Source organism: Medicago sativa, chromosome 2 (genome assembly GCF_051527215.1).
Source record: "Medicago sativa cultivar Bolivia chromosome 2, Bolivia_mono, whole genome shotgun sequence".
In the NCBI taxonomy this organism is placed as follows: Eukaryota; Viridiplantae; Streptophyta; class Magnoliopsida; order Fabales; family Fabaceae; genus Medicago; species Medicago sativa.
Genome location: NC_140750.1, coordinates 72,737,727 through 72,751,830, shown reverse-complemented (window position 1 = coordinate 72,751,830; position 14,104 = coordinate 72,737,727). Strand labels below are relative to the sequence as shown.

At 30.5% G+C, this 14,104-nt stretch overlaps 1 protein-coding gene across 1 annotated transcript; it reads right to left on the bottom strand.

Annotated features, from left to right (window-relative positions):
• Positions 1–10,327: 10,327 nt before the first annotated feature.
• Positions 10,328–14,104, bottom strand: LOC146950467 (vesicle-associated protein 4-1-like). Its single transcript, XM_085746375.1, has 7 exons — positions 13,608–14,104; positions 12,841–12,911; positions 12,040–12,121; positions 11,831–11,949; positions 11,462–11,539; positions 11,258–11,377; positions 10,328–10,629 (listed from the first exon to the last, which is right to left on the bottom strand). Exons 1-7 carry the CDS (start codon positions 13,885–13,887, stop codon positions 10,564–10,566), a joined length of 816 nt encoding a protein of 271 aa, XP_085602501.1. The 5' UTR covers positions 13,888–14,104; the 3' UTR covers positions 10,328–10,563.

The window sequence follows — 14,104 nt, the reverse complement described above, 5'->3', positions numbered from 1 at the left end:
GTGAATCTATTAGCATATTCCCTCTGGTCATATTTATAAGCAACTTTTATTTTTTCAGATTCATTAATTAACCCATGTATGAAGACTCTATATAATTCAGATACATCAGTTATTTAATAAATCTAAAAAGTGAGAAGTTGCTTATAAATGTGACAGGATGGAGTACAAGATAAAATGTTTGTAATTGTTAAAATATATTTCTGTCCGTAGTGCAACATTATTGTGTGAGATTAGTGAATAGGGGGGGGGGGGGGGTGTTTCGAGGAAATAGGTGGCTGGTTTATCGACATATTCATTGATGACTCATCCAATTGTAATCCAACAACCCACTCACATTATGACATTTCAATTAGGTTACTTTAATTCTTTGATTTTTCCTGGTTTGTTTTTTTCTCATACTTTCTGTCTCTTTCAATTGCTTATGGGTTTTTTTGGGTCCCATTTTATCAATACTCTGTTCTTCCCTGGCCCAGGTAGCATTATGCCATTATCTTATATAGGGGTGTTTTTGACTTTTCGTTCTTCTAATACTTGAGGAGGATACATGCATGTACTCCCTCCGTCCCGGAATAACTGACCCATTTTCTAAAAAAAAATGTCCCAAAATAACTGACTCATTTCAATTTTCAATACAACTTTCATCATTCCCAATACAATATAACACTAAATAATACTACTTTTATCATTCCCAATACAATATATTCCACTTTCCCCTTTATTTATACATTTTTCTTAATCTGTATGAAATGAGCTAAGGGGTCAAATAAATTGGGACGGAGGGAGTATATACGTACTTAGTCATTGGTCAGTCACACGTTGAACTATAGTAAAGTGACACGTTATGGATGATGAATGGGGCTTGTTCTGTTGTGTCTTCCGAAATGAACCTCGATTCATGGGCTAAGGATGCTGATCACGTGTATGCGAATGACTGCTAAAGGACACCTCTAACTTCAATGCCATGCATGCACTACACCCTTTAACACTTGTCAAATTTTGGGCAGTTCAAATGAAGAGAAATGAAATACCAAAACCAAGTTCATTCTGTTATATAAAGGCACAATGGCACATGTTAGATTTATTAAATGTAAGTTGATTAGAGAAACGGTTTTAAATTTCTGTTTTGTTAGTTACGCTACAGTTAAGAGTGTACTAGTAGTCATATGTTGGACCAACAACAATTGCATTATGTATAAATGATTTGAGAACGTTTTTTTTAATGTCATTTTAGATCAATTGCATTATTTTTAGTCTTTTTAACCCATGTCTTGAATGTACAAGTTGGCATTTCTCGTAACTACTAGGTAAAACATAAAGTCATCTATTTTCAAGAAGAGAATTGATATTTATAGCGACAAATTGCCAAGCGAAAATTTCACAATGGTTTATTTGTTAAATTCCTTTCCTGGATTATATAACCACGGAAAATGCTAGATATCAAGAATGATTTTATCAAGAAAGTTTCAAGAATGACATGACAGAATAATCACCCTTAGATTTCAATCTTATTTATTAACCTTTCATAAAAAAAATACATTAACACCAATCACCCCATGATTTTCGGCCATGTTGAGATTTTATTGGCTAACATTAATTTCAGAATAATTTCTTGATAAAATCTAAGGGTGATTATTCTGCCATGTCATTCTTGAAATTTTCTTGATAAAATCTTTCTTGATATATAGGATTGCTCTATAACCACATCCTCCCTTGTTTTCTGGCCAAGGAGCAATTTAATTGGCCAGCACCTTCTCGTGATAAGCTCGGGATAATATCTTTTAAGAATGCATAATTACAGGGGCGGAGCCACTTACACCCTTGTGTGGGCATGTGCCTGCACTATTTATTTTCAATTTAGTATATACTGGTGTTAAAAAAACTATATGCCCCCATTACCAAGTTAAAGAAAATACTCATCTTACCAAATTAAAATTAGTCCAATTATTTAATATCTCATTCATTTATATATTTAACAATGAATCATAATATTTCAATGCAATCTTAATTAAGTTTTATGATTGTACACTAATAATTGCATTATTCTCAAGTCAATAACTTCTACTTTGTATTTACAAAAAATGTAAATACATTAATATTTTATAAGAGTAGTTTTTTTTTTTTGGAGTACAAGAGGGCCTTAGCCCATTATAAGAGTAGTTTTGTTCTAGATAAAAGTTGTTTTGTAAAAGTATAATTACTTCTCTTTCGTTTATATATTTCTTCCGGTCATTTTTATAAGAAACAAAATACATGAAAAAAATATTATTAGTGTACACTAATGAAAAACATTGAAAATAGTTATTTTTCATTTCATACTCCTATAAATTTAAACCGATTCCATGGATACCCTTACTTTTATTTATATTTTTATAGAAGAAGTGACAATTACTGCACAAACAAGTAAATGACTCAGGTTTCAAACCTCAGTCACGACGTCCAGGGTATCAATTTCGGCATTTTTTTTGTCAGTTGACCTAGGACATGTGGGCTTGATACTCCTATAATAATTACTCTTAATTCCAATAAGTAACTTACTTTAAATATTCTCTCGTAATAAATAAGGACATTAACTTATAACACATTTGAAAGTTTATCAATGTTTTTGATAAAAAGAACAAAAAATATTGACACTTTTGTTTTCATAAGGAGGAAGTATAATTGCAAATGTTTATTTTACTTTCATCTTAAAGAAACTCAAATAATAAGTTTTCATTTTTTGATAAAATAGTAATTTTAGTGTTATAGTGTATGAGTATTGCCCCCACAATCTAAAACTTCTGGCTCCGCCACTGCATAATTATATGCTCATATATTCCTATATTTAGTATGCTTTTGTGACAAGGAATCGCAATTTCCGGTTATACTACATCTCCCATAGGCGTAATAATCTCATTTTTACTTCAATAACGATCAATTAAGGAAAAGTACTACGAACAGAGATCGAAGCTAAATACAAATAAATTCGATTGCATCAATTTAAAGTGAGAATTCAATCACACAATACATTCAAGTTCTTAGGTTGTGTTTGGCCCAACTTATTTCAGGTCTAAAAGCTACTTTACGTATAAAGTTAAATATAAGAGCTTTAAAATTAAAGTTAAAGTTGTTTGGTAGTTTTTATCTTAAAAATTGCTTTAAAAGCTAAAGTCATTTGATATAATTATTTTTATGAATTTTTTATTTAATTTAAAATCATTGTAGCTACTGAATTTGTTATATTTTTATATAAATACATAAAGATATATTTCTTTGAGGCAAATACAAAATTGTAGCTCAATTTTAATTTAAAATTATTCATTTAAATATGTTCTCATGCTTCCTTTCATACAAATACACAGAATCAATAAATATTTAAAAATAAAAACTCAAACTTGGTTAAAAAAAACTCAAACGAGTAGTCATTTCCTTCACCCAAATGAATTTTATATTTGTATTGATTTTCTTATTTTATAAATAAATTAGCCACGTAATATTTAGTATTCAGTATTTACAAATTATAATTTTATTTTACAAGTAGTATTCACTATGATAATTAACAAGGAATTAATGGGTAGCTTCGTCCTCGTTAGCGTAGCTTAGTTGGTAAGGACAATGTATAATATATGCAAGGTCCGGGGTTCGAACCCCGACCACCACAAAAAAATGGGTAGCTGAAAAAATACCCGAAAAGAATGATAGCTTCAAATAAAAAATATTAAAAAGAATGGTAGCTTGACTATGTTCTTCTACAGGAGTCCTCTATTGATTGAGTTTCAATTAAAAAATATTATTAAAAAGAATGGTAGCTTGACTATGTTCTTCTACAGGAGTCCTCTATTGATTGAGTTTCAATTAAAAAATATTAAAAACAAATAGCAATGATATATCCATAGCAGGATTCGAATGCGGTCATAAGTTAGAAGCCCTCGCGTAAAGCTGGTTTTTTCAACTTTTTCTAAACCTTGGCTCTATTTTTTTCTATAAAATTAAGCTGCTTATTTTTTGTAGAGCTTTTCATAAATGGTGTTTGGCCCTCCTTCTCCTTTTAAGGTCAAAGAAGTTGAAAAAAAGCCGGGTCAAACACTACCTAATCCTTTTTAAAAGAAGTTCTTATAATCCTGATCATGGAATTTAAAAACACGAAAAATATGACATTGTACATGAAGGAAACCAATGAATCTTCAATTGCTTTCTCATGGATGAATCTTCAAATTTTGGTTCCTCAAATATGCCCCTTAAAACATGATATCTCTTAAATATTAATAATTTTAGTTGTCAGTCTATGGATTATATCGTCAACAATTGCTTATAAAAAAATGCATACTCAACAAAATATTCACTTCAACAGAAAAGTAGAATGCCTTGCCAGATGATACAATCTATAACAAGAGCCAATTTGAATTCTCCGATCATTAGGTAAGCACAAACAAATCCATAATTTTCGTAATAATTCATAACCTGCTTAGTTGAACAATTGAAATAAAATAAACTACAAAGAGTTGTCTAGTTTGATTCAAATAACCAAGCATAAACATGGACCTAATTGATTAAAGAACTACAAACCCACAATTTATTCAAATAACTCCTAAAATTAGATGAAACCTATTATGAATAAAATAAAATAAATAATCCACAATCTCTATTGAGACAATTTTATTTATCACTTTTATTAAGTACTATATTTGATACATTTACCAAATTGTTATCGGTAACATATTGCTATCTTATTTTTTACAACACATAATTTTCTAATCATATTATAGCAAGTCTAATAATTATGTCAATTACGATTCTTGTTTCAATTGTGGTGTATATATACATGTTTAGTACTTTTTTTTTTTGGCAAACATAAATATTATTTGTGTGCAACTGTAGAAATTAACATATTCTTCAAAATTGTTGACATCTTTACTAGGGCTGACCTCTTTAAATGTAGATCTTTTCGTCCACAATAATAAGGGATCAAATTGTGTACTAGTATATGAGATAAAGTTGAAATATTAGAACTTTTCTGCAGGTAATAATAATATATTTTGAGTTCTCTAACCGAGTATTACTGTATATGGAAAATCAAGACATCCCAATCAATGACGGGATGATAAATAATTGAGATAACTTTATATGTTGAGGTTTGTTCTATTTTTTTTAAATGAGGTTTGTTCTAATCTTGTGAATCTCTAAAACTGAGCTTACTAAAAAAAATTGGACCTTCCTTCAAAAAAAAAAAAAATTGGACCTTACTAACCTAAGTGGACTCCTTCGAAAGAAAAAAAACCTAAGTGGATAAAATATTACCTCGAAGAAACATCTTAATAGAAAATTGTTGAAACTTTTCTTATAAAAAGTTGATTTTTTTTTTGACAAAAAAATCTTAAAAAAATCTTTGTTTTTTTGCCAACTACTTCTCGCTTTATAAACACTAGCGAAAAGACGGACACTTGCCCGTCTTTCGCTTTTTTTATTGCGCTAACGATTGAAAATTATGAACCGTGTTTTTTTTAATGAAAGTTTGATTTTGATTAAAACTAAAAAATATATAAATGTTTGTCGCTTTCAAGTTATAAAAAATCAAACCAACCTTGATTATCTATTTCAACGACACAAACAATAATACAATATAACAAAAAAAAATATAATCTAAATTCTTTTTTTAATGATACCAACAACAATTTAATTATAGAAAAAGTTGTTTAAAAGTATATTTGGAATGATGAAAAAGTAAGCATAAATATATTCATCTAGTGAGAAGACATATCTTGCAACCTAATGATAATATATGTGTTGGAGGATGTGGTTTCACTGAGACAACAAATCATCTTTTTATTGGTTGTGCATTATTTGGGAATGTCTGGAATTTAGTTTCTCAATGGCTTGGCATCTATTTGGTTTTTCCAGGAAGTATCAAGGAGCACTATTTGCAGTTTACTCAATTAGCGGCGCTTCCGAGAGTTACTCATTCCTACCTTAAAATTATTTGGCATGCGTGTGTTTGGGCTATTTGGAAAGATAGAAACAATTGTGTCTACAAAAATGCGGTAATCAATATACACAGTATTTTTGAAAAGGTGAAGATGAACTCATTTCTTTGGTTGTCTTCGCACTTTGTTCCTATTGCTTTTGGTTATCATGATTGGTGGAGACACCCACTTTGTTGTATGGGTGTTGTGTAATTTTTTCTTGCTTTTATGGTGGCAACCTATTCATAGGTGCTCTGGTTTGTAACAGATTTGGATGATTCATCATTTTAGCACACCTTGTGCGGGATGAATTATTCTTTCGTTTGAGCAATATATTCCATTTTGATTTGTTCAAAAAAAAAAATTATAAAGGAAAAAAAACAAAAAAATATATATTCATATCGTGTTTGTTACATTTGTTTTAATATTTAAATTTATTCTTATCTATTTATTACATGTGTTATTTGTATTGAAAATTAAGGGTATTTTTGAAGGAAAAAAATCCCGCTCAAAAGTGCTGAAAGGGGTAGTTTTTTTATATATAGTATAGATATCAAATTTAATTAAATTAACTTTGACATACACACAATATATTAATGAGTTTAATTTTTTTTGACAGAATGAGTTTAATTTTATTTTATAAAAATAATTTTATTTTGAAAAATGAATTTAATTTTGATACACTTTTAGTGTAAAAAAATTTACACTATCAACAAATCATAACGCATAATATGTGCGACCTTATAACTACTTATATTCATTAACAGTGTATGTGATCTTTATACCAACAATATATATTGATTAAATGCTATTTTAAAATTAATCCACTGTAAATAGAATCTCTGGCCTAACAGAAGCTTTATAGTATCCATTAAGTCTTTTTTTTGAACAGACAAAAATGAAGCTTATATTAACAACGAAATGTCACTTCTTCCGCACAAGATGTGCTAAAAGACAACGACCATAATTACAACAAGTGTTCGGTCAAAAAGTAGAAAACGAAAACAAAGGGGCAGCTAACATATACCTAAAAAAAGAATAGAACAAGCTAGCCAATTATGAACCCCTAACACAAAAACTGTATTAGCTGCCTTCATCCACTAGTAAGAATTAGTATCCATTAAGTCTGCTACATGACTAATCTTCAAATCGACATCAAAATATTTTGGTTTTCATTTTGCCTTCCAATAACGACATTATGTAAAATTTAATATAAACTATCTTTAAACCAATTTTTTGAGAAAAAACTTTTTATATTATTTTTAACATGTCTAAAAAAAATGGTTCAAAACTTTAAAATTTATGATAATTAATCAAAGTTGGTTTTAGCATAGACTAAAACGCATACAAAAATCTTTTGTTGGAATTAAGAAAACTATTAAAAGTTAAACTAAAGGCTAAAACACTAAAACGCATACAAAAATCTTTTGTTGGAATTAAGAAAACTATTAAAAACTAAAGGCTAAACTTAGAAGATCCTTATTATATAGGATCAAAACATTTTCAACCCAAAATTATTATAATGTTTTTGGAGAAAGAACGCTATGCTACAATAGAAGTAGTACTACTTCACACGGCACAACTGTTTCAGAATATATTTTCTTAGGCAACTGTTGCTGAATCATTAACGATAGTTACATTAGGAATATTGTCAAGATTCCCCATAACAATTTGCACTTAAATAATGTGCTTTTGTAAAGGAGATAAGCTCATATGCTCACTTTTTATATGGACCTGCCCACTTGTGGATCTTGAATGATTACTTTATCTTTGTTTTTTCCTTACAAAAATGAGATTACTTTGTATTATGATGTTACTAGTTACTGTTACTAGTTAAATCAGCATTTAAACAATAGCGAAAGCTAACTAATTTATCTATTATTGATTAACTTAACACATTATATTATTAGAATAAAAAATAGTAGATGATAAGATATGCAGCTTCACAAGATCTTCAAGTGATGAAGTTTGATACATCAATTTAATAAAAGTAATACTATTTTTTTTTTTGACAAAAAAAGTAATACTATTTAAAACGAATTATTTTTGAACTTTTTCATGCAATAGCCTTTCTTTTTTAAAAAAAATTAAGATACAATAATATAATACTCCAAATTTGCTATGCCTTGTATCTCCGATCTAGAGAATATTATAAAGCAAAGAGGGCTTTTCACATAAAAAGGTTTGGCCTATCTGTTTCTCATTTCTTGCACCTTTTAAAAAATGCGACCAAACAAAATGCTGCCAGATGTGAGGTGCATAATGCACTGTGTATCATACATAATATGGATTCTATTAAGGTGTCTAATTACAGAAACCCGGTTCAAAAGTTAAAAAAGAAACACAAGTAGAGAAAACACGATATTTCACTTCAAAATTCGGTCAATTGTATCACGTCTTAAACACCAGAAAGGATACAATATATTCACAAGTCCTAACTCAATCGATAAAATATCGAAATTATTAGGTCGGATATCGTGATTGGAGTTTAAATCAGAGCTTTTTCTTTTATATGTGTGAGTTTTTAATGACTATTGTCATTTCGTCTATCTACCAAACGAAGAAAAAAAAAGTACAATTTATTTATTTTTATCACTTAAAGCTTAAAATTTACAGATTACACCTTATGTTCAAATGTTACATTGTACAACATTATCACTAAAAATTACGAGTCATACTCAACAAAGTGCTAGTTAAAACTGTTAATTTATTCATAGTACACAAATTTACATAACACCATGAGACCAAATTCTACTTATTGCACTAAAAGTACAATGCATCCGATAAATACTTATATAACGAATAACAATAATCTAATAAAGCTTGATGAAAGAATGTAATATGCATATTTTTTTTAATGCAATACTTAATGATTGGATTATTGAAAACCGGTTACATATACATTTATTAATCATTACACTTGTTCTTGTACACTTCCAAAAGTCCTACATCGCATGGAAGTCAACTTTAATGGCAACTTTACCACCAACGAGAAGCCTTTTTACAAAAAAGACAATACCTCGGAAAATGGTGGTGGAAAGGAAGTCAAGTTTAATGGCAGTTTATATACAACACACACACTTCTCCACCAACGAGACAAACCTTGAAGGGATTAGACCAAAGCGGGCATACAATACCTCGAAAAGCGGTGTTAGAAAGGAACATTGGCTATTTCACTAGAGAACACGCTCCCTTAGCCTCGACTGGAGGGCAATTGTTCTTGCAGTCCTTTAAAAGTCCCACATTACTTGCTTGGAAGTCGAGTCCAAGGACAAAACCGTGAAAGATTTACAACATCTAAGGCGGACAATACCTCATAACACGGTGTGGCGTACTGTAGGGTGGAAAGGAACAACACTATTGAAGATGGGAATGGATATTTTTACCGAAGAATCGGTTTTGAAAATCTTAAAGGTTCAATTGAACCTTAAAAAGCTGATTAATGTTTTTAATTAAGGTTCCCATTTGAGTGAAAAATTATCAGTGTTCTCAAATTCTACTTGCTAATATAAGTCTAACTGTAAGGCCCCATTGGGACATACTTCCTCCATTACTGCAAACGATACAAGTTAAACTTTTTCTTATCAATGAATAAAATGTCAAACTTAGTCTCTCACTTTTATAGGATGTACATCATGTATTGATTTGATCCCTCATTTTCATACTTTACTCCTTCACTTACCAGTAAAGGTTAGTCCTAAGTTTATCATGCTGTATTGATCCCCGAAACCTTTTCTACATGAAATTCATAAATAATTTCCTTTTTTGAATCCTTAACATCCCTATCATTAACAAATATTCAGTGTCTATTATAGGCATATACATATTCAGTATCAATAACGTCCCTATGGTTAACAAATATAGGGATCAGGGACTAACTTGACACATATCCTGCATAGTGAAGGACTAACATAACATTTTATGAAGGTGGATGACTAAATTGACACCCTAGCAAATTCAGGGAGTGAGTTGGACATTTACTCGCCAATCAATGGTTAAAAGTTTTTTTTGAGAGTAATCAATTGTTAAAAGGTAAAACTAGTTTTTCCTTCCGCAAATTTCTAAGAATATCCAAATGCAAGGAATTCAATTGAGAAATAAAAGTTCTACAATCAAAACCTGTGATAAAATGCAAGCACATATACAAGAAATTTAAAATCAATTTCCTTCATTTTCCTTTCCTATAAAGTGAATCTCATACTTTTGATAAATCAATTCCTTTCTTATAATTATAAAGTTGTTGAAAATTGTGTTCCAACCTGAACAATGGTAACAAAGAAGCTACAACAGTATGCATTCTGAAACAAATCCTACAATATTGCATGAAGTGAAAATCTGATTCAGTTTTGATTAAAACAAACAAAGCTATCTACAAGTTGTAGGAGATGATGTAAAAACACAATTACGTAGAGCCGATCATAGTATTAATTCACTCACATTTAACGCCACAAACATTATTGGAAATGAGAAAACAAAAACAAGCGTCTTCACAATATCTCTTCATACCACTTTTATAGGTCACTCAACCATAATTGACAGATTGGTGCCTCCAAGGAATTAAATTTCAGAACATACAAAAGATCTTTGACATAAGGTCAGAAGAAAAAAGAAACAAGTACTTTACAGTTTACACTGAATCAACAACAACACCTTCAACCTGCTGCTTGGCCAAGTATCTTTCCCTTCTTTCCTTCTACACAAGGAACAACGAAACAGTTATTTAGAAAACGGAAGGTAAGAACATACTACATAAACAACTTAATTAGTTGCTTACAGCATAAGTGCTGATATATAACTTGTATAACAAAAGATAAATTAAAGATAAACTTTTTAATGTGAGCTATATAAGCTGTTTTCATAAGCTATCTTGGAGAGCTTATGTAAATGAGCTCAAAACAACTTACGGACATGCCTTTAACTATTTCCATAAGCTCTCTCAGATAGTCTCTCCAGTGCTTATTTAAGTAGATAAAGTCAATTAAGTCCATCCAAACAAGCCCCCAATGTCACATTTGGAGTGTTTATTTTAATCAACCTAACTAGTTCATTAACTACTTTATTTCAAATTTTCAAACGGTAAATGTTAGTATTGTTGGTATTTTGTTTAGGATGGGGATTGAATCCATGACCTCCTTTACTAACTACTTCATTAATAAGGGTATTTTAGTCGATGAAACTCATTTTATCATAAAAATTATCACATTCAATGATTTTTGAATCAGTGTGAATATACTCAAACAACACTTAATATGAGACGAAGGGAGTTTCCAAAAACTAATGAGAAAAGGTGTAAGCTAAAAAATAAAAATATAATTACTAACCCATTCATCTATAACAAGTCCTTCTCCAGCTACTCGTGGCCCTGTCTCCTCCGGTGGTTTCTTTCGTGCTTCCAATGCAGCCTCAGCCTCAGCTAATTGACGTTTAAGTTTATCCATGGCCTTCACAAGAAACAAAACTTTTCAACTATGACTCCGAATGAAATTTGAATACCAAAAAAATATAGTTGAAACGTATAATCTTACAGGGCTGTTTCGGTCTGGGTCCAGAAAAACAACCCGAAGAATTTGCTCTACAGCTACTTGATCTCTTTGCTCGTCAAACTGCAGGAAGAATCACAGTTTTTGTGAACAAACTCAGACATAATAATTGTCTTCAGCACAACACTTTTGAAAACAGATTTTATATTTGGTACATTAAAAAACCAAGAACTTGATCAGCATTTATGTTAACTAACTTTTGGCACAATAATACGATCTTATCAGATATATACAATCAGGAAAACTTGAATTTGCTTAGCAACAGAAAGGTTGCAACTTAAGCTTACATAAACAAACAAACAAGCAAGCATTACAAATGAAAACTATGAAGGTTGACGAGAAATAGCACATTACCAGTTCTGGTACGTAGTCCATTTCACCTTGCACTTTTAGGCTCATGATTTTGAACTTAACCCTGCTTTTTTGATCAGTTGGTTTCTCGTTGTTTTCTGGTGGCTCAACAAACTTGAATACTGCCAAATTTGTGAGACAATTTGTAAGAGGATTCATCGAATTCGAAGCATTTGATAGTTTGGTAACAAGAGTTTAGAAGGAGATATTACCAGTGGCAATTATACTTTCACCAGGTGCAAGAATACCACCTGGAGGGCGCATGTAACAACTTTTAGGTGCAGTTGTTTGAAACTAAGACAAAAGAAAACATCATCATTAGTATTTAGGCCCTGTTTGGATAAATAGTTTAATTAACGCTTAAAGTATAATCACTTGTTATATAAGTGTTTAGGTATAATCTATTTTTATAACAAAAGATAAAATAAAGTCAAACTGTTTTAATCATATAATTGATAAACTGTTTTCTTAAGCTATGATGGAGAGCTTTTAGAAATAAGCTGAAAACATCTTGTGTACATGAAATAAGTTGTTTTCAGAATCTCACAAGTGTTTACGCCAGTAGAAAAGCTCAAATATGTCAATCCAAACAGACCCTTAGCAGTGATCTCAAAAGTGGAGTAATAGAAAAACAAAGAATAAATAAACAAAAAAAGATAATGCCATAAGATGATCATTATCAACAAAATACACTTCCTATCATCTAGTCAAAATAGCAAACATTCTCAACATTTTGAAACGTTTGATTGAAAAGTCCCAAGATGAAAGCTTTCTCATTTTTTGAATGGGTAAATTGCTAATTTTCAAAGAACATTTCTAATTTTCAATTTTCTAGGTTGAAACTTGAAACAGAACCACACTGCAAAATAGTCACTAATTTATCCTATGAGTAACATGATAATTTGCAAAAGAGTCACTGATTTATCCTATGAGTAACATGAGAATGTTCTGTCAAACAACATTTCTAAATACAAGTGATGACAAAAATAAGTGAATGGAGAAATAAACCAGACCTTGAAAGCTACATGAGACTTGCAAGTGTTTTTAATTGTGATTGCGCTCCTAACTTGCTTACCAGGTTCATCTTCAAAACAAAACCAACCACACATTAATCAGTCAGTTTACATAAATCTCTTAATCGGTGCGATTAGTCCCCAAATTAATCGATACTTGGGCTAGATATCAAGTTTCCAATAAAAGCTATCAGATTTTTTTAACATAAGAACTCGTCAATAACTTCAAATTACCCTATATCTTTCAATTTTCCATAAATCCTCTAATTCAATTTTTCACAATTAATCATCTATAAACTTCTTTGTAAATGAGAAAAAATATTTTATAAAGTAAAAAGATAACACATACTAGGCAATTTTTTTTTTTTTTTAATGGCCATACTAGGCAAATCTAAACATTAACATCTACATGAAACTCAAATCATATTATTTTTTCTTTGTAGATAGGCGAAATGACAATAACCAATAGAAACTCACACACACAAGTGGAGAAGCCCGGGTTCAAACCTCAATCACAACGTCCGGCCTAACAATTTTTACATTTTTTTTTCCAGTTGAACTAGTACTTATGAACAAACTCAAATCATATTATATATTCCACTCGTTACAATAAATCTTAACTTGATGTAATATAATTATGAACAAAACAACCTATTCACCATACTTAAGACCAAAACAACTAAAACAAAACATTAATCTATAAACAAATAAACACATAAAAAAAAACCAACAAAGAAGAAGAAAAACAAGTTTGAAGAAACACATACAAGGAAAGTAGAGCTTGTTAGGAGGATCAAGACGAAGTCTTCTCCTAGTAGGAAGCAAAGATTTAGCTACAGAAGAAACTGTAGCTGAAGATTGAGGAACAGATCTATCAACAGAATGAATACTCTGACTCTGATGATGAACATTGTGCATGTAAGAAGTAGATGAAGAAGAAGTAGTAGTTGAAGATGATGAAGGATTGTGACTTGTTTGCCAAAATGGCATTCTACAAAAGTTCCAAACTTTTCCATCAGATCCTGGCTTTTCACTTTCCACTTCCATTTTTCGCCGGAATCTCACCGGAAATTGAAGTTTCCGGCAAATGGGTTGTTGAATTGGGTGAAAAGTTTTGAGCTTTTTGTTGAATAAAGTGATGGGTCTTTTGTGGAAGATGGATTTATTTGGTAGTTGTAATAAAAATGCTGTTTTTGGGTGTGAAACTACGCACACGTAGAAACCACCAACGTTGTTTGATTCACAATTTTCATGTTGCTTTGTT